This window comes from Oncorhynchus tshawytscha, linkage group LG09 (assembly GCF_018296145.1).
Source record: "Oncorhynchus tshawytscha isolate Ot180627B linkage group LG09, Otsh_v2.0, whole genome shotgun sequence".
In the NCBI taxonomy this organism is placed as follows: Eukaryota; Metazoa; Chordata; class Actinopteri; order Salmoniformes; family Salmonidae; genus Oncorhynchus; species Oncorhynchus tshawytscha.
The window spans coordinates 18,532,138-18,553,983 of record NC_056437.1 but is presented as its reverse complement, the minus strand read 5'-3'; the positions used below and the strand labels follow the sequence as shown (position 1 = coordinate 18,553,983).

Here is a 21,846-nt window from a genome sequence, read left to right as displayed (position 1 = left end):
ATATTTTCTATAGCTAACGAAAAAACGAGCAACTGACATTATTTATTATTTCTCACAGTTTACAAACTGAAGAAATGCAGAATTAACATAATCAAACATTTCATTCAAAAAAGCAGGAGAAAACAGTGAGCATACCTAATGGCAAACATATAATACAAACACGAATGAAAAAAGATGACTGAATAGCCAGAAATCATTTAAGAGCTACAGCAAGCTCTAGTTTAAATGAAAGGAATAAGGCATGAGGAGGTGTGGTATATGGCCAATATACTGTTCTTTTGCGCAACGCGGAGTGCCTGGATACAGCCCTTTGCTGTGGTATATTGGCCATATACCACAAAACCCGATGTGCCTTATTGCTGTTAAACTGGTTACCAATGTAATTAGAGCAGTAAAAATAAATATTTTGTCATACCGTGGTACCACGTCAGCCAATCAGCATTCAGGGCTCGAACCACCCAGTTTATAATTAAGCAATAAGGCCCGAGGGGGTGTGGTATAGGGCCAATATACTATGGCTTAACGGCTGTTCTTATGCGCAACGCGGAGTGCCTTGATACAGACCTTAGCCATGGTATATTGGCCACATATCACAAACCCCCGAGGTGCCTTATTGCTATTATAGACTGGTTACCAACGTAATTAGAGCAGAAAAAAACAAACGTTTTGTCATACCATTGGTATATGTCCCCAGGGCAACATTAAAAACATTTTAATGTTAAATTCATCGTCAGAACCTTCGTAGGAGCATTCCAAAAACCATCGTTTGTAACATTGCACTTGAAAACGCTCTTAATTCTGAGTTTGTTTTGATATTTCAACCTGCTTGTCCTGATCGCGACTGGTGTGGATGGACAAAATTAACACGCGCGGGATGGAACACGCGTGCCGTGCCGGGTGTAGTCAGCATGTGAGACGCCTGCTTTTTGCCGTACCACGGCTTCTTATTAACATAGAAGAATCACATGGTTTTTCCATCTCTCTGCGACTGCCTATAACTTCAGAACAAAGTTGACTACAAATACAAAATAGCCAAGGTCTTTGCATTTGATACAACAAGCGAGTATACAATTTGGCTTCAAAAGAAAACCAAGATGACACTAGGCTTTAGTGCATTTTTATTGGGTAAGCATTAGAATAAGCCTCCTCAATTTTTGCAGCCGTAGATGGTAATACACTATATATACCAAAGTATGTGGACACCCCTTCAAATGAGTGGATTCGGCTATTTCGGCCACACCCGTTGCTTACAGGTGTATAAAATCGAGCCTACAACCATGCAATCTCCAAAGGAAACATTGGCAGTAGAATGGCCTTACTGAAGTGCTCTGTGACTTTCAACGTAGCACTGTCATAGAATGGCACCTTTCCAACAAGTCAGTTAATCAAATTTCTGCCCTGCAAGAGCTTCCCCGGTCAACTGTAAGTACTGTTATTGTGAATTGGCAACATCTAGGAGCAACAACGGCTTAGCCGCGAAGTGGTAGGCCGCACAAGTTCACAGAACGAGACCGCCGAGTGCTGAAGGACTACAGTTAGGCTACGAACTAACGGCATATAACAATTCTGTCCTCGATTGCAACACTCACTACAGAGTTCCAAACTGCCTCTGGAAGCAACATCAGCACAATAACTGTTAGTCAGGAGCTTCATGAAATGGGTCTCCATGCCTGAGCAGTTGCACACAAGCCAAAACTCACCATGCGCAATGCCAAGCGTCGGCTGGAGTGGTGTAAAGCTTGCCGCCATTGGACTCTGGAGCAGTGGAAATGCATTCTCTGGAGTGATGAATCACTCTTCACCATCTGGCAGTCCGACGGACGAATCTGTGTTTGGCGGATGCTAGGAGAACGCTACCTGCCCCAATACATAGTGCCAACTATAAAGTTTGGTGGAGGAGGCATAATGGTCTGGGGCTGTTTTTTCATGGTTCGGGCTAGGCCCCTTAGTTCCAGTGAAGGGAAATCTTAATGCTACAGCATACAATGACATTCTAGACAATTCTGTGCTTCCAACTTTGGGAAGGCCCTTTCCTGCTTCAGCATGACAATGACCCGTGCACAAAGTGAGGTCCATACAGAAATGGTTTGTCGAGATCGGTGTGGAAGAACTTGACTGGCCTGCACAGAGTCCTGACCTCAACCCCATCAAACACCTTCTGGATGAATTGGAATGCCGACTACGAGCCAGGCCTAATGGGAAATGCATGTTACATCTTCGGCCATTGTAGGAAAGGTCCGTCGTTAAACACTCGTAAGCCTAAATTCCATGGCTATCGGGAAACTGGGCCCTATTCTAGTGCCATCCACATCATCTAGGAGAGAACACAATAGCTCTGTGTGACAAACAGGTGGATAGATTGTTTGTTTTGATCAACTAATTTCTAATCGGCTTCCTGAATGAGAAGTTTGACTGACATCTTTTCCTGCTGGTGATCGCTGAAGTAATGGTCAACTCTGTCCTCACAGCTATTCATCTCCCCCTCTACAGGAAAGCATAGCACAGCCAATACTATTTCACAGTGTTGAGTACATTTTTCCTCTGGACATTTCCATGAATGTTCCGCACAGTATCAGTATGTAGTGTTGGGTTGAAAGAAAAATGAGCTGTAGTCAATACAAGGCCATGCTTCTTTTGAGGAACACTTACAGTGCCTTGCGAAAGTATTCGGCCCCCTTGAACTTTGCGACCTTTTGCCACATTTCAGGCTTCAAACATAAAGATATAAAACTGTATTTTTTTTGTGAAGAATCAACAACAAGTGGGACACAATCATGAAGTGGAACGACATTTATTGGATATTCCAAACTTTTTAAAATCAAAAACTGAAAAATTGGGCGTGCAAAATTATTCAGCCCCCTTAAGTTAATACTTTGTAGCGCCACCTTTTGCTGCGATTACAGCTGTAAGTTGCTTGGGGTATGTCTCTATCAGTTTTGCACATCGAGAGACTGAAATTTTTTCCCATTCCTCCTTGCAAAACAGCTCGAGCTCAGTGAGGTTGGATGGAGAGCATTTGTGAACAGCAGTTTTCAGTTCTTTCCACAGATTCTCGATTGGATTCAGGTCTGGACTTTGACTTGGCCATTCTAACACCTGGATATGTTTATTTTTGAACCATTCCATTGTAGATTTTGCTTTATGTTTTGGATCATTGTCTTGTTGGAAGACAAATCTCCATCCCAGTCTCAGGTCTTTTGCAGACTCCATCAGGTTTTCTTCCAGAATGGTCCTGTATTTGGCTCCATCCATCTTCCCATCAATTTGAACCATCTTCCCTGTCCCTGCTGAAGAAAAGCAGGCCCAAACCATGATGCTGCCACCACCATGTTTGACAGTGGGGATGGTGTGTTCAGGGTGATGAGCTGTGTTGCTTTTACGCCAAACATAACGTTTTGCATTGTTGCCAAAAAGTTCAATTTTGGTTTCATCTGACCAGAGCACCTTCTTCCACATGTTTGGTGTGTCTCCCAGGTGGCTTGTGGCAAACTTTAAACAACACTTTTTATGGATATCTTTAAGAAATGGCTTTCTTCTTGCCACTCTTCCATAAAGGCCAGATTTGTGCAATATACGACTGATTGTTGTCCTATGGACAGAGTCTCCCACCTCAGCTGTAGATCTCTGCAGTTCATCCAGAGTGATCATGGGCCTCTTGGCTGCATCTCTGATCAGTCTTCTCCTTGTATGAGCTGAAAGTTTAGAGGGACGGCCAGGTCTTGGTAGATTTGCAGTGGTCTGATACTCCTTCCATTTCAATATTATCGCTTGCAACAGTGCTCCTTGGGATGTTTAAAGCTTGGGAAATCTTTTTGTATCCAAATCCGGCTTTAAACTTCTTCACAACAGTATCTCGGACCTGCCTGGTGTGTTCCTTGTTCTTCATGATGCTCTCTGCGCTTTTAACGGACCTCTGAGACTATCACAGTGCAGGTGCATTTATACGGAGACTTGATTACACACAGGTGGATTGTATTTATCATCATTAGTCATTTAGGTCAACATTAGATCATTCAGAGATCCTCACCGAACTTCTGGAGAGAGTTTGCTGCACTGAAAGTAAAGGGGCTGAATAATTTTGCACGCCCAATTTTTCAGTTTTTGATTTGTTTAAAATGTTTGAAATATCCAATAAATGTTGTTCCACTTCATGAGTGTGTCCCACTTGTTGATTCTTCACAAAAAAATACAGTTTTATATCTTTATGTTTGAAGCCTGAAATGTGGCAAAAGGTCGCAAAGTTCAAGGGGGCCGAATACTTGCGCAAGGCACTGTACATTATGTACATTTAACTTCAACAAAAGCCATTCAGACAAAACAATCTTCAGTGAACTACTTTCATTGTGAGAAAAGTAGCAGGGAAGAGGCATTGGACAGTTATGTACTTTATTAATGCTTCTTTACAACACTGAGGAGTGTTACATTAGTCTCCAAATCAGCTGTGGTACATGATAGTCAGTGTTTCATTCATTACTGCATCTTTTCAGCACCAGAAAAACTAAATAAAACAGTGAAAAAAACAAGATAAGAACTGTAGTAGGAAGTAAGTAAGAGGCATCGAGGCTCTCTCCAGGTGTTGGTCTGAAGAGAAGAGTGGAGATTAAATGAAAATTCCACTCAAACTATCTTTTGGTACTGTTTCATTAGTCGCTTCATACTGGGACACATTCTGTATTTTGAAAGTTCTATATCTTGAAAACTTGATTGCTGACATGCAAAACTATCAACAGCAGACTAATGAAACAAATACCAAAATATAGTTTGAGTGGTGTTTTCCTTTAAGACCAGGGTTCAGTCCCAAATAGCCCCCTATTCCCTATATAGTGCATTACTTTTGACCAGGACCAGTAGGGAACCCGTCAAAAGTAGTGCACTATATAGGGAATAGGGTGGTATTTGGGACTTACACAGGTTGTAGTAAATGGATAGGTTAACATCCCGGTCAAAGCGCAGACAGTTCTGGAGCTGGTATCTGAAACAGCAAGGATGGCAGAGTACCACACCAGCAGATGCAGATAGAGCCCAGCTAGTGAGAGTGAGGAGACACAGGGAGACAGTGTCCTCCAATACAGACTACAGGATGTGACAATCAAACCAGCCATTGCTTCAAACTGTTATTTCCCAGAGAATGATTGACAAAACCAGTAGGAAGCAAGACAAGTTATTGTTTACTTCTCAAAGAGGATACAGAGTAGAGGGATGAATGTGGAAGTGACCATGAAAGAGATCGGGAAAAACAGCTACAAAAATCCCTTTCATCCCCACCAAAAAACAAAAAAATAATTTACAGTACTAATACAGCCCACTCTTCATCCGTTAACAACATGGTGAGCTTTACAAAGGCATCGTCTGCTACACACTACAATACTGGACATCTTTTTTTCAACGTTATTTTCAATTACATTTTCAAATAACTTAAAAATCATTCCCGTTTAAAAGTGCAAATCCATTAAAAGATGAGTTTGACTGGATGGGAAATGGTAATGAAAAGTCAGATGCTCAGTGTTTTCTTGTGCAAAGTAATGTTATATTAATAATAGTAATGTCTCATAGCTTGCTTTACTTTCTCACATAACTCAATTTCACAATCTGAAACCTTTAGGGATTTCCCATCAGTTCCAGTAACAGAAAAGAAACCCCTACTGGTCCCAGAGAGGGAACCCCTACTGGTCCCAGAGAGGGAACCCCTAATGGTCCCAGAGAGGGAACCCCTAATGGTCCCAGAGAGGGAACCCCTAATGGTCCCAGAGAGGGATATCTTATATCATCTCAACTTTAAAAAAACAAAGGGGTCAAAAACCTCCAGGTCTGGTCCCCATTGTGACATGGTCCCATTATACATCATCTTTTAAAACAATCATGGAAATATCACAATAAAATAATACAGAGCTAATAGGATAAATGAAGTATAATGTTTGATGAGCTAAAGAATTGATATTTGTGTGCTGCAACGGAAAGGGAGAGGTTATTGGTTGTTTTCAGTCACGCATGATCTGGGTCTGGGGTCTGTGTACCACATCTTCCCTTGCCAGGCTTGATGAAGAAACAGGGCTGGGATTGAGGCTGGTATACTGCATACTAGTACATCCACCCTGATTTCTACCTACATATCCATCTGAGTGATAGGTACAGTAGAGGAGTCTCAGCCATGCTTCACTGGGGAAGCTATCATTCAGGTAAAGGCAGACTGGCAAGAGTCCTTATCTCTGAGCCTTACCGCTAACCAATGAGCTTTGAGTCCCCATCTCTAACCTAACCTGAACTTTATCCGCTTGGTTCTCTCTATTTGGCCGTAACCAGTGTCAACAATCACCAGTGGCAACCATGAGCGAGAGACCCGGGAGCATGAGCTCTGAGACAGGCGACAACATTAGACAATTCCCAGTGAAGGCAACATTTTCAAGTAAACACTAAAGAAGGACGAAGGAAAAAATAAAAACCAAACATTTGGGAAAATAAATGGTGGTGGTTATGAGGAACCGGTCATTTATAGTGAGTGAAATAGAACAAAAACGTAGTGGAGGAAATCCTTCCAGGGGTGTAGAGTTCATTTAAGGGGCTGATGTTCATCCCGGCTCAGCCCAGAATGTGTGAAGTAGTGATTTGGGTAACAGTCTCTGTGATTCGTTCTCTCTCAGCAAAGGTGGGTGTGTGTTAGTCTGGTTGAGTCTGGATTAGGTCTTCTGTTCTGCTCCAGCTGTGGGGGAGGGTGTGCTCTCTGGTTTCAGGATCTGATACGTGATGAGGTATTCTGGGTACGCCTGAGGAATACAGTGGGACAGGACAGACGAGTCATTGTCATGGGTCTGTTTGTGGTGTGTGTGTGCGCGTCTGCAGGCTTCGCATCCGAAACAGCTTGGAACAGTTTGTGCATATATTATGACGACATTTTGAGACGTTTTTGTTAGTTTTGGTCTTTGGCAAGGGTTTTTCCAGCTGTTCGTGCACACAACATTTTTCTTGAGGCAAGCCGAAGTCTACGCCCCTTCGTCAGTGATTGGTCAACAGTATGGATTCTTCAATTAAGTATTTGTCATTCAACGAGCGACGAATCAATTTCACCCACATTTTTTCACTTGAGAAATACTGCACCATCTTAGATGTAAAATTGCGTGAATTAGATCTCCTCGACAAAAACAACAATTAATGACAGACTTCTTGAGTTATTTTAGATATATTCTGACTATTCTGTTCTACAGCATCTCAACATGGACAAACAGTTGTTTTGCTGGCTAAGCGCCAGCTGAACTGAAGCATGCTGAGGCCTTTTAGACTGACCTGTTCTCCTCTGTAGATGACATATTCTGCGTACGCCAGTCCGTTGACGCTGGGCCGGCCGATTACTGAGTGGTGTCCAGGGGGGGCGTGGGCCATCTTCATGGCACTGAACTGGAGGAAGGACTTGCCCAGGGTCACTCTGCAGAACAACATCTGCCTGCAACACACAACAACCCAACACACACACACCTGTAATAAACAACCTAGTAACACACATCAGAATACTACACGCAACTTGAATTCAATCATAACACCATATACAACGGCTTGCAATACACAACGTCACCACACAGATTATAACACCAGCATACATCACACATATTATTTATGAACGTCTGGAGTGAGTCTGACCTGTGGCAGAGGTAGCAGGAACGGTCTTTGTGAGTGGGGCAGCCTGTGCCCCCTCCTATCCCGTACACGTACTGGTTACTCTTGGAGGAGTTCTCTGCAAAATAGATGCCTGCTCCGAACATGCCTCCGATGTAGGCATGCCGCTCGTCAAAGCCCTTATGGATGATAGCGTTGATGAATGGAGAACCTGACAGAGGAGAGGAAGAGAAGGGGAGGAAAGAGAAGAGGAAAATCGATGTCAAAATCAACTCTCATTCAGCATAGATGTTATAACAGAGAACCCACTGTGTTTCTTCACCAGAATTGACAGGTAAGCCTGCAGAGGTACTGGTATCTTACCGTGGAAGAGCATGCGTTCGTTGTGATGGTTGTGGTTTTCATCAGCGATCTCTTTCTGTCTGTGTGAGTATCTCTCCCTCAACTTCTTATTCACCACCTTCTGGATCTACAGACAGACAGACCACACACAGCCAGACTCATTCACAGATACAGAGACAATAGAATGACCTATATACTAAAATCTTTCACAGAGTGGTGTTTGTTGAGGACAAAAAAGATGTTGGGAGGTTGTCTCCTCTCCAGGTGCCTATGACTCACCTTTAGAATGTTGTACCTGCTGAAGACCCCACCTGCGTTGCCCCCGTCCCGGTGCTCTCGGATCGTACTTTGCAACTGCAAGCAGATACACACAGCTAGGGTCAGAAAGAGGAGAGTACTGCACAGGGCACCTAGATCAGTCTGAAGACCAAAATCTGCTGGCCCCATCAGTGGATCAACATTGTTTTCATTGTAGAAACAGATAATGATGTAGAGTACATACTTCCTCTTCTACAGACTGGAACTCCTTATCGTCCGTGGCCAGGTCTATGAGCACCGTACCCTGACTGGCACAGTGGAACGTCAGGTACGGGTTAGCACCTGGAGCAGAGAGACAATAACACAATAACAACAAATGAGAAACCATGGTAACAGCGCTAACAAGTGATGTTCTATAAGTAGGAGGTTGTGCTGAGAGACATCAGGTATGAGTTAGCAGCAGTGTCATCTGTTGTTTCATAAGCGGTAAAACAGTCCTCCTGAAAAACATTCAAATCTCTTCAGCCAGTGTGGCCAATAAGGCAGTTTTATAAGAAAGTGCTTAAATAATAAATCAATAAGGAATAAGATGAATGGAATATGGATGTGATCCAGCATGCAGAATCTTGGCTGAGCTCTGGCTCTCTGACCTTGCTGTCCTCTCAGGAGTCTCTCCACGCCTTTGACGAGTTTGTGGCGGTGACCGTAGGCGTTGATCCCAATCTCCTTCAGCTCCTCGTGGCCCATATCAGCCAGGACATCCAGCGAAATCTACATGGAAACAGAGCACATTCAGCCAACCAGAGTAGGGGCAGGGGACAGCCTGCTCTAAACATAGCCAATCAGATTGGGGGAGGAGTCGGACAGTCCAAACACATCCAATCATAATATCATTAGAACCAAGGGACACTAACAGTGCAGAGAACAGCAAGTCACCGTCTACTGCTAATGTGATATTTGGAATGACAAATCAGAACACTTAAAATTCCATTAAAAATGTCTATTTTGGATTTATTTTTCATTTTAATTTCTCTCTCATCTCTTATTAAATTGTAGTCGCTGGTAGGGTTGCGCATTTTGGCTGAATATTCTGGGGTGGAAACTTTCCGAGGGAATTAACGGGAATATATGCAAATTAATATTAATACCATTTAAATGTCGATATCCCACAAAAAAGGTTCACTGTTATAAGCTATCCTTTTTGATGAATTTAAGCAAAATTCCCAACATTCACGGCCTTAACTTCCCATGGAAAATGTCCGGAAAAATTCTGGAAATTTACCGGAAAGTTTCCAACCCTTGTCGCTGGGGCCCTTCTTCTATCCCTTTTTGCAGCCTACCATGACCCATTGTACCAAGACATGAGTCAGGTTCAGAGCTCTCCCTCTCTCTCGGCCACCCTCAGTCATCCGGACACTGCAGTGAGTTGTTTCAAATCTCTCCACCCACTGAGGGGATAAACTTAGCATGTGGAGGAGAAGACGATGGGGAGAAGAGAGGGATTTACTACTAAACTGCATGTTCACTGATCAACAACACTGGAGAATCCTTTTTCACAGCAGCATGCATCATCATCATCATCATCATCATCCAGCCCACACACAAACACAAACCTTCAGATATGGACAAATAAACAAACGCTCACACAATCGCATATAGAGAGTATAACGTTGAGACTGTATGTAGAGGCCGTGGTGTGAGTGTGGGGTGTGTTAGTGACTGTGTATGGAGGACCCTTGATTTTTTTATTCACTGAGCAAATATCCCCCTGACAAAAAAACAAGAAGCTCCCACGCTGAGGTCTGTCCAACGCTGGTCCGACCAAGCTGACTCCACACTCCAAGACTGCTTCCATCACGTGGACCGTATTGGTCAGACAACAACATTGACGAATACGCTGATTCAGTGTGCGAGTTCATTAGAACGTGGAAGATGTGTTCCCATGATTAAAACATTCCCTTGGATTGTGGCACTGTGTGAAACTGAAGGCAGAACCACTGAGGGCAAGGTGTCTGGTAACATTGAATACAAACAGTGCAGCTATTCCCTTTTAAGCGCCAGTCACTGAGCAAATACAGCCCAGTCACGGACCAGGATGTCTTGCTCCCAGGCAGACTAAATAACTTTTTTGCCCGCTTTGAGGACAAACAGTGTACAGGCAACGGAAATGCGGTCTCTCCTTCAACCCAAACAGGCTTTTTCAAGACACAAGAGGTATGTGGCAGGGACAATTTCAGCCCAGTCACGGACCAGGATGTCTTGCTCCCAGGCAGACTAAATAACTTTTTTGCCCGCTTTGAGGACAATACAGTGCCACTGACACGGCCTGAATCATGCGGCGAAGTGAGTAAGACATTTAAAACCTCGGCAAGGCTGCAGGCCCAGACGGCATCCCCAGCCGCCTCAGAGCATGCGCAGACCAGCTGGCCGGTGTGTTTACGGACATATTCAACCAATCCCTATACCAGTCTGCTGTTCCCACATGCTTCAAGAGGGCCACCATTGTTCCTGTTCCCAAGAAACTAAGGTAACTGAGCTAAACGACTACCGCCCCGTAGCACTCACATCCGTCATCATGAAGTGCTTTGAGAGACTAGTCAAGGACCATATCACCTCCACCCTAACACCCTTGACCCACTCCAATTTGCTTACCGCCCAAATAGGTCCACAGACAGACGCAATCTCAACCACACTGCACACTGCCCTAACCCATCTGGACAAGAGGAATACCTATGTGAGAATGCTGTTCATCGACTACAGCTCGGCATTCAACACCATAGTACCCTCCAAGCTCGTCATCAAGCTCGAGACCCTGGGTCTCGACCCCCCCTGTGCAACTGGGTACTGGACTTCCTGACGGGCCGCCCCCAGGTGGTGAGGGTAGGCAACAACATCTCCTCCCGCTGATCCTCAACACTGGGGCCCCACAAGGGTGCGTTCTGAGCCCCCTCCTGTACTCCCTGTTCACCCACACTCACCTCCAACTCAATCATCAAGTTTGCGGACGACACAACAGTGGTAGGCTTGATTACCAACAACGACGAGACGGCCTACAGGGAGGAGGTGAGGGCCCTCGGAGTGTGGTGTCAGGAAAATAACCTCACACTCAACGTCAACAAAACTAAGGAGATGATTGTGGACTTGAAACAGCAGAGGGAACACCCCCCATCCACATCGATGGAACAGTAGTGGAGAGGGTAGCAAGTTTTAAGTTCCTCGGCATACACATCACAGACAAACTGAATTGGTCCACTCACACAGACAGCATCGTGAGGAAGGCGCAGCAGCGCCTCTTCAACCTCAGGAGGCTGAAGAAATTCGGCTTGTCACCAAAAGCACTCACAAACTTCTACAGATGCACAATCGAGAGCATCCTGGCGGGCTGTATCACCGCCTGGTATGGCAACTGCACCGCCCTCAACCGTAAGGCTCTCCAGAGGGTAGTGAGGTCTGCACAACGCATCACCGGGGGCAAACTACCTGCCCTCCAGGACACCTACACCACCCGATGCTACAGGAAGGCCATAAAGATCATCAAGGACATCAACCACCCGAGCCACTGCCTGTTCACCCCGTTGTCATCCAGAAGGCGAGGTCAGTACAGGTGCATCAAAGCTGGGACCGAGAGACTGAAAAACAGCTTCTATCTCAAGGCCATCAGACTGTTAAACAGCCACCACTAACATTGAGTGGCTACTGCCAACACACTGTCAATGACACTGACTCTACTCCAGCCACTTTAATCATGGGAATTGATGGGAAATTATGTAAATATATCACTAGCCACTTTAAACAATGCTACCTTATATAATGTTACTTACCCTACATTGAGACTGCATCCCATGTATCACTTTAACTATGCCACTTGGTTTACATACTTATCTCATATGGTACTCGATATCATCTCTGTATCAAATGTACATATTCTTTATCCCCTTACACTGTGTATAAGACAGTAGTTTTTTTTTGGAATTGTTAGTTAGATTAGCTCGTTATTACTGCATTGTCGGAACTCAAACTATGTTGATTTGATCTCTCTCTCACAAACCCAAAGAGCCTCACTATCTCAAAGAGCCTCAAACTGACCCGGTCTAAACAATCAGGCACAAAAAGAAACCTGTCAAATAAAATTTGATTTGATTTGATTTGATCTTTTTCCTTGGCTATCTCAAAGAGCCTCAAACTATTGACCCGGTCTAAACAATCAGGAAAAGAAACCTGTCTGATTTTTTCCGCTCTCCAGACCTCCTCCCTCTGCTCCCCACTCTAGGGATTCATCTGCTCATCTATGTGAAAATGAAAGCCCTCTCCGTCCCAGCATCCCTACTGTGTCCCCAGCCTGTTTTCACCTGGCATGGAACTCCACACTCTCAACGCTCTGCGTGGAACCCAACATTCCCCCTAAAACCAATCAGCAGTGGGATGAAGAGGTCAGCCTAAACTATCCTGCTGGAGACAAGGAGATACAGGGCACTTGGAGCTGCTGCAGGTACATGCAGAGAGGGGAGGGAGGAAGGGAAAGGAAGAGCAGGTGATAGAGAAGAGTGGGGGCAGTCTACTCTACAGGATGAGGGTCATTTCAGTGTCTGGCCATGCAGCATGGTAAAGTCTGAGATGATCAGGCAGTCAATACTACTGACTGACTGTGGAAAGCTCCAGTAAAAAGACCAGCTGTAGACAGAAAAGCATGGATGACAGGTAGATTGAGAGTTGAGCTTTTTAGGTTTGTGGCGTGAGTGACAAGAGGTGTACGATTGGGCAACAGTAAACATGAAAGTGATTGGCTCGTACAGGGACCACAAGGATACGTGCATTTACCTGTTCCCTCTGGAAGATGTCACGCAGGTGCTCCAACCCCAAGCTCTTCAGGAACTGGCTGATGTTCATGTCTACAACAGCTGTTGAATGAAACACAAAACAGACAAGACTGCTTAAATACCGTGAGACAAATCAGGCTAACTGTTTCTCATATGTATAAGAGTATGATGCGAGGTCATTTTAATCATTGTTGATGTCAAAGAAAAATGTCCATCCTTGGCTTGACAAAGTTGTATAATATTATAATATACTGTATATAAAAGTCGGAGGGTTTACGTACTCTCTTTGTCCTTCCTGTCGGAGCCGGTGGCTCCATCTGCAGGCCCAGTGGCTCCAGCCACAGTGAGCTCGCTGAGGGACCCGGCCAGGTTGTCTATGCTGCTGGCTGCAGACAAGCAGGAGGGCGTGGAGGCTGGAGAGATGACCGCTGTACTGACCACTGAGGCGCTGACCACCGTGGCCTGAGGCTTGAAGCAGCTGGGCAGGGCGTCTGGAGGCATGGCATCTATCAGCAGCGCTCTGATGTCATCAGCCTGAGACAGAGGAGACAAGAAACAGACACAATGTAATGAGGATTCTATAGTAAAGATATTCATTGATTTACACAGTAATCCATATACAGGCCATTCTGAATGTTTTCAGACCCCTTCACTCTTTCCACATTTTGTTACATTACAGCCTTATTCCAAAATGGATGAAATACATTTTTTCCCTCAATCTACACACAATACCCCATAATGACAGAGCGAAAAGAGGTTTAAAAAAAACAGAAATACCTTATTTGCATAAGTATTAAGACCCTTTGCTATGAGACTCGAAATTGAACTCAGGTGCATCCTGTTTCCATTGATCATCCTTGAGATGTTTCAACAACTTGATTAGAGTCCACCTGTGGTAAATTAAATTGATTGGACATGATTTGGAAAGGCACACACCTGTCTATCTAAGGTCCCACTGTTGACAGTGCATGTCAGAGAAAAAAACCAAGCCATGAGGTCGAAGGAATTATCTGTAGAGCTCCGAGACAGGACTGTGTCGAGGGACAGATCTGGGGAAGGGTACCAAAAAATGTCTGCATCATTGAAGGTCCCCAAGAACCCAGTGGCCTCCATCATTCTTAAATGGAAGAAGTTTGGAACCACCAAGACTTCCTAGAGCTTCAGAGTTGTTCTGTGGAGATGTATTGAGTAAAGGGTCTGAATTCATATGTTTTTGCTTTGTCATTATGGGGTACTGTGTGTAGATTGATTCATGTTTAAAATAAAAACATTTTAGAATAAGACTGTAATGTAATAAAAAGTGAAGGGGTTTGAATATTTTCCGAATGCACTGTAGCACATTAATCAGATGGAAGGTCAATCGCCGAAGCTTCTGATAATCAGAACATGGTTAAAATCAGTGAGGACCTCATAACAAGCTATGGTTGTGTATTACAGTATTACATGGCAGAGTGAGGTCATTCCTTGAGGTAATTACAAATGTGTGAGTGTGCATCCGTGTGTATATCCATGTGTGTGTATATCTGTGTGTGTGTGTATACCGTAGCCAGGTCCAGTGGCGCCTGTCCCTCCTGGTTCTTCATGCTAGGGTCAGCTCCGTGGGCCAGTAGCAGAGCACATAGCTGGGTCCGGCCTTTCTGAGCCGCCTCGTGGAGCGGGGTGAAGGCCCACTTATCTGTAGCGTTCACACACGTGTTGTACTTGATCAGGAGAGCAGCTATATCCACATGCTGAGGGAGAAACAGGAACGTGTTAGGCTAAATCTGAATGTATGAATGAAAAATGTGTCATTCAATGAACTAAAGAGTGAATCAGTTAAATCCATGGCTCATCATATTATCATAGAATCATAGAATTTACACATCCCTCCATATCATCCCTCCATATCATCCCTCCATATCATCCCTCCATATCAACCCTCCATATCAACCCTCCATATCAACCCTCCATATCAACCCTCCATATCATCCCTCCATATCATCCCTCCATATCATCCCTCCATATCATCCCTCCATATCATCCCTCCATATCATCCCTCCATATCATCCCTCCATATCAACCCTCCATATCATCTATCATTCTGACAACTATAGTGCATTTTGTTTCTACAGAAAGCGCCAATGCGTTTTAAGATCGCAGCAATATGCTGTGCTCTGACTCACTCTCAGGAGTCACAATTCACTGAGCTAGCCGGCTGGACGTGGCCCACTCAGCCGGCTGGACGTGGCCCACTCAGCCGGGTGGACGTGGCCCACTCAGCCGGCTAGCCAGACTGGCCTCTGTGCTCCGCACTCCTCCAACACACTATGTTGTAATGAGCCGAGCCCAATGACATTCATCACCACTCACAGTGACCCTACGGAATACAGATGGTAAGGCTCAGTCAAGGTCAGCCAAGACCTCCCAGCCGACCCACGGGCCTTAAGAGCACACTGGCACACAGGCAGTCAAAGCAGCACATTGGCCGATACTTGGGCTGAAGCAGCAGCAAGAGGAGGAGGAGCAGGAACCATGCCAAGGGGCAGCAGGGTGGGCGCTGGACTGAACCCAGGACTGTTATGTCAGCAGCAAGAGGAGGAGGAGCAGGAACCATGCCAAGGGGCAGCAGGGTGGGCGCTGGACTGAACCCAGGACTGTTATGTCAGCAGCAAGAGGAGGAGGAGCAGGAACCATGCCAAGGGGCAGCAGGGTGGGTGCTGGACTGAACCCAGGACTGTTATGTAAGCAGCAGCCTGCTCTGAGATTCCTGTTTGGGACTAATCATGCCCCCAGGGGCCACACACCACTGCTGGACTAAACAATGGCATAAACAAAACAAACAACGGCCATTCCTGATGCTTATTAGCTTAACAAATGGCCCAGTTTCCCATCTGTGTTGTCTCAATGGTCAGAACTGTCCCTGAGATTGTGTTTGATTGGGAGAGTTTGGTTGGGTTGGGAGAGAGTTTGGTTGGGTTGGAAGAGGGCTTGGTCGGGTTGGGAGAGGGCTTGGTCGGGTTGGGAGAGGGCTTGGTCGGGTTGGGAGAGGGTTTGGTTGGGTTGGGAGAGGGCTTGGTTGGGTTGGGAGAGGTTTTTGGGTTGGAGAGGGTTTGGTCGGGTTGGGAGAGGGTTTGGTTGGGTTGGGAGAGGGTTTGGTTGGGTTGGGAGAGGGTTTGGTCGGGTTGGGAGAGGGTTTGGTCGGGTTGGGAGAGGGTTTGGTTGGGAGAGGGCTTGGTTGGGTTGGGAGAAGGTTTGGTTAGGTTGGGGCAGCAGGGTGGGCGCTGGACTGAACCCAGGACTGTTATGTCAGCAGCAAGAGGAGGAGGAGCAGGAACCATGCCAAGGGGCAGCAGGGTGGGCGCTGGACTGAACCCAGGACTGTTATGTCAGCAGCAAGAGGAGGAGGAGCAGGAACCATGCCAAGGGGCAGCAGGGTGGGCGCTGGACTGAACCCAGGACTGTTATGTCAGCAGCAGCAAGAGGAGGAGGAGCAGGTTGGGTTAGGTTGGGAGAGGAGTTGGTTAGGTTGGACGAGGGCTTGGTTAGGTTGGACGAGGGCTTGGTCAGGTTGGGAGAGGAGTTGGTTAGGTTGGACGAGGGCTTGGTCAGGTTGGGAGAGGGCTTGGTTAGGTTGGGAGAGGGTTTGGTTAGGTTGGGAGAGGGTTTGGTTAGGTTGGGAGAGGAGAGGAGTTGGTTAGGTTGAACGAGGGCTTGGTCAGGTTAGGAGAGGGCTTGGTTAGGTTGGGAGAGGGCTTGGTCAGGTTGGGAGAGGGCTTGGTCAGGTTGGGAGAGGGCTTGGTCAGGTTGGGAGAGGGCTTGGTTAGGTTGGGAGAGGGCTTGGTTAGGTTGGGAGAGGGCTTGGTTAGGTTGGGAGAGGGCTTGGTTAGGTTGGGAGAGGGCTTGGTTGTGGCTTGAACAGTTACTTGGCCTATTTGATTTACTGTAGACTAGATAGTGTTTACTGTCAGTGCTGCTGTGCTCTGTCTCTCTCAACTCCTTTGTGACCACTCAGTATCATCTCCATATCAGCCAGTGTTTCCACTAAGTCTCCCTCACTAGGAGACGCCAGGGTTCCTTACAAAATCAACTATGAAACGTAGTGTTACATGAAAATTTCATGAGCTCCTTCAGCCTTGGAGGGACCTCTACATCACACCATTTACACACACGCCACAATGCCTCACACTCAGGAACACAACAAATTGTGTTTGTCATAAGGAGGAAGCACAGAGAGGCTATGTGGGGGAACAGGAGTAGAGAGGAGCTCTGATTGGCTCAGTAAACTATTCTGGCGTTAGAAATAATAAAGTAGTCAATACTTGTTGGGCTCCATGGGATGGAGAAGAGAGTTACTCACGCCATAAGAGGCAGCGTTGTGGAGGGGGATGAGACCCCCCTTGTCCTGGGCGTTGACATCAGCTCCATGCTCCAGCAGGTATTCTGCTACCTCCAGGTTATTGTAGCCAGCTGGTGGGGGTGGAAGCAAACACACAATGGGCTAATATAGCGTGGCACCATATGGCTGGTGTTCCATCTCAATCCCTCTCTGCCTCTTTCTCCCTCTTTTCTTTTCACTATTCTTTCAAGGTCTTAAACAAGCTCAGCTTCATAGAGTGACCCTATGCCACTGCAGTCATTTATTGTGTAAGAAATTGAGCAGAAATAGAGATGCCGTTGTGTGATGAGGCCTCTTCTCCACCCTGAGCCCCTCCGGTCACCTCTGCCCCTCCCGGGTCCTCTCTGCACCGCTCCCCTCTGCACCGCTCCCCTCTGCCCTTCTGCACCGCTCCCCTCTGCCCTTCTGCACCGCTCCTCTCTGCCCTTCTGCACCGCTCCTCTCTGCCCTTCTGCACCGCTCCTCTCTGCCCCTCTGCACCGCTCCTCTCTGCACCGCTCCTCTCTGCACCGCTCCTCTCTGCCCTTCTGCACCGCTCCTCTCTGCCCCCTTCTGCACCGCCCCTCTCTGCTCAACTCCTCTCTGCCCCGCTCCTCTCTGCCCCTCTGCACCGCTCCTCTCTGCCCCTCTGCACTGCTCCTCTCTGCCCCTCTGCACTGCTCCTCTCTGCCCCTCTGCACCGCTCCTCTCTGCACCGCTCCTCTCGGCTCAACTCCTCTCTGCCCCGCTCCTCTCTGCACTGCTCCTCTCGGCCCCCTTGAACTTTGCGACCTTTTGCCACATTTCAGGCTTCAAACATAAAGATATAAAACTGTATTTTTTTGTCAAGAATCAACAACAAGTGGGACACAATCCTGAAGTGGAACAACATTTATTGGATATTTCAAACTTTTTTAACAAATCAAAAACTGAAAAATTGGGCGTGCAAAATTATTCAGCCCCCTTAAGTTAATACTTTGTAGCGCCACCTTTTGCTGCGATTACAGCTGTAAGTCGCTTGGGGTATGTCTCTATCAGTTTTGCACATCGAGAGACTGACATTTTTTCCCATTCCTCCTTGCAAAACAGCTCGAGCTCAGTGAGGTTGGATGGAGAGCATTTGTGAACAGCAGTTTTCAGTTCTTTCCACAGATTCTCGATTAGATTCAGGTCTGGACTTTGACTTGGCCATTCTAACACCTGGATATGTTTATTTTTGAACCATTCCATTGTAGATTTTGCTTTATGTTTTGGATCATTGTCTTGTTGGAAGACAAATCTCCGTCCCAGTCTCAGGTCTTTTGCAGAGTCCATCAGGTTTTCTTCCAGAATGGTCCTGTATTTGGCTCCATCCATCTTCCCATCAATTTGAACCATCTTCCCTGTCCCTGCTGAAGAAAAGCAGGCCCAAACCATGATGCTGCCACCACCATGTTTGACAGTGGGGATGGTGTGTTCAGGGTGATGAGCTGTGTTGCTTTTACGCCAAACATAACGTTTTGCATTGTTGCCAAAAAGTTCAATTTTGGTTTCATCTGACCAGAGCACCTTCTTCCACATGTTTGGTGTGTCTCCCAGGTGGCTTGTGGCAAACTTTAAACAACACTTTTTATGGATATCTTTAAGAAATGGCTTTCTTCTTGCCACTCTTCCATAAAGGCCAGATTTGTGCAATATACGACTGATTGTTGTCCTATGGACAGAGTCTCCCACCTCAGCTGTAGATCTCTGCAGTTCATCCAGAGTGATCATGGGCCTCTTGGCTGCATCTCTGATCAGTCTTCTCCTTGTATGAGCTGAAAGTTTAGAGGGACGGCCAGGTCTTGGTAGATTTGCAGTGGTCTGATACTCCTTCCATTTCAATATTATCGCTTGCACAGTGCTCCTTGGGATGTTTAAAGCTTGGGAAATCTTTTTGTATCCAAATCCGGCTTTAAACTTCTTCACAACAGTATCTCGGACCTGCCTGGTGTGTTCCTTGTTCTTCATGATGCTCTCTGCGCTTTTAACGGACCTCTGAGACTATCACAGTGCAGGTGCATTTATACGGAGACTTGATTACACACAGGTGGATTGTATTTATCATCATTAGTCATTTAGGTCAACATTGGATCATTCAGAGATCCTCACTGAACTTCTGGAGAGAGTTTGCTGCACTGAAAGTAAAGGGGCTGAATAATTTTGCACGCCCAATTTTTCAGTTTTTGATTTGTTAAAAAAGTTTGAAATATCCAATGAATGTCGTTCCACTTCATGATTGTGTCCCACTTGTTGTTGATTCTTCACAAAAAAATACAGTTTTATATCTTTATGTTTGAAGCCTGAAATTTGGCAAAAGGTCGCAAAGTTCAAGGGGGCCGAATACTTTCGCAAGGCACTGTACATACTACAATTTGTTTCTATTGGTCTTTGTTACTTCTTTTTGATATTTATGAGTCTTATTTTTGTATTCATATTTATAGAGTTTTAAATGTTATGATTATTTATGTGTTGTTCCAAATGTCTGGATAAAAAAAGAGAGTTTGTGCAGGGAGCCATACAAGCAGGAACCACCACTGAGTCACCATACATCCCATCTTCATTTCTCCTGTGCTGTCTGAAAGTTAACTATGAAAACAAGCTGTGGCAGAAATTGAGTGGCGCAGCGGTCTAAGGCACTGCTAGAGGCGTCACTACAGACCCGAGTTTGATCCCGGCCGTGATCGGGAGTCCCATGGGGCAGCTCACAATTGGCCCAGCGTCATCCAGGTTAGGGGAGGGTTTGGACGGGGTAGGCAATCATTGTAAATAAGAATGAGTTTTTAACTGACTTGCCTAGTTAAATAAAGGTGAAATAAATAAATAAAAATAGATTGTGTGTGTGTGAGATGAGGGGAGTCTATGCTGCTCCTCTGCCACCTAGAGAGGTCATACTGTAGGGTGTCCATCCACTCTGCCCAGACTGGGTGAAAACGCTCTTTAGTGACGTACTTTCACATCTCATCCTTTTGTTATAAAATACATTTTACCAAGACAAATATGATCGTTCATGTTCTGAATCGTTCCGTGGGGTCTTTCTCTACCATATTATTAACATTATATCTAAAAAGTTGGATTTTGTAACCAAATACATCCCATAATATGCACTTAGTGCTGTTGACAGAGCACTGGCACTTTTTCTTTATATTATAGTAAAACATGGTGTCAGGTCATCTGTTGTCCCAGGCTGGGGCTGTTCCCTATTCCCTACTGTGACTGTTAGTTCCTTTCACCCATCTGTTGTCCCAGGCTGGGGCTGTTCCCTATTCCCTACTGTGACTGTTCACCCATCTGTTCCCAGGCTGGGGCTTTCACCCATCTGTTGTCCCAGGCTGGGGCTGTTCCCTATTCCCTACTGTGACTGTTAGTTCCTTTCACCCATCTGTTGTCCCAGGCTGGGGCTGTTCCCTATTCCCTACTGTGACTGTTAGTTCCTTTCACCCATCTGTTGTCCCAGGCTGGGGCTGTTCCCTATTCCCTACTGTGACTGTTAGTTCCTTTCACCCATCTGTTGTCCCAGGCTGGGGCTGTTCCCTATTCCCTACTGTGACTGTTAGTTCCTTTCACCCATCTGTTGTCCCAGGCTGGGGCTGTTCCCTATTCCCTACTGTGACTGTTAGTTCCTTTCACCCATCTGTTGTCCCAGGCTGGGGCTGTTCCCTATTCCCTACTGTGACTGTTAGCTCCTTTCACCCATCTGTTGTCCCAGGCTGGGGCTGTTCCCTATTCCCTACTGTGACTGTTAGTTCCTTTCACCCAGCTGTTATTTGTTAACAGAACTTGATATTTAGAAACAGAAGTCAAACTGGGTGGGTCTGTATGTACCCCTGGCTATGTCTTGGTGACCAGTCTCACCTGCAAGGTGCAGGGGGGTGGAGTTGCGTCCCTGTGTGTCTCTACAGTTGATGTTCTCTGGGCTGCAGAGCTTCTGGACACGGGCCAGACAGCCCTTCTTCGCAGCATCCAGCAGGGCAGCGTCTCCTCTCAGCAGGTCCTGGATGTCCGTGTCCCCCTCCTTCACCATGTCCAGAGGAGTGTTTCCATCACGGTTCTTCTTGGTCGGGTCTGCCCCATGCTGAGGGAACCAGCAGAGGGGCTTGTCATGTATTGCTAAGAGACAGCAGTGAGTATAGCTTTAATTGACATGAAACCTAGGAAATCTGTGCCTCTTGGCTGCTGCAGTGAATATGGGCTGGTGAACACATGGTTGCTGGTTTCTTGAATGCCAAAGTGAGAAACAGAGGGAGACGGGTTGAGAAAGCGTGTGATAAGAACTTCTGAAATAACTCAGAATCTAAAAAAAAGTGATTTATTCAGCAGGGTTATTCTTGTGATGTGCATCAAGTTTAATGGAACACTAACTATGAGGTGGGAAGTTAGATGCTCCAGCAGCTCTTAGCATTTTTATATGCTAATGCGATCAAAAATAACTCCTCAGTTTACAGCCAGATA

The 21,846-nt window shown here is 46.0% G+C and overlaps 1 protein-coding gene across 1 annotated transcript in view; it reads right to left on the bottom strand.

The window, feature by feature from the left end:
- Positions 1-4,372: 4,372 nt before the first annotated feature.
- tnksa (tankyrase, TRF1-interacting ankyrin-related ADP-ribose polymerase a) overlaps positions 4,373-21,846 on the bottom strand; it is a 158,061-nt gene continuing 140,587 nt past the window's right edge. Inside the window, exons 16-27 of the mRNA XM_024431113.2 lie at positions 21,250-21,469; positions 17,359-17,468; positions 14,564-14,752; positions 13,304-13,556; positions 13,024-13,103; positions 8,856-8,976; positions 8,450-8,547; positions 8,227-8,301; positions 7,969-8,074; positions 7,630-7,816; positions 7,279-7,435; positions 4,373-6,761 (exon numbers count right to left, since the gene is read on the bottom strand). Of these exons, the coding sequence (XP_024286881.2) occupies positions 6,675-6,761; positions 7,279-7,435; positions 7,630-7,816; positions 7,969-8,074; positions 8,227-8,301; positions 8,450-8,547; positions 8,856-8,976; positions 13,024-13,103; positions 13,304-13,556; positions 14,564-14,752; positions 17,359-17,468; positions 21,250-21,469 (1,683 nt within the window). The 3' untranslated portion in view covers positions 4,373-6,674. The remainder of the gene's footprint in view (positions 6,762-7,278; positions 7,436-7,629; positions 7,817-7,968; positions 8,075-8,226; positions 8,302-8,449; positions 8,548-8,855; positions 8,977-13,023; positions 13,104-13,303; positions 13,557-14,563; positions 14,753-17,358; positions 17,469-21,249; positions 21,470-21,846) is intronic.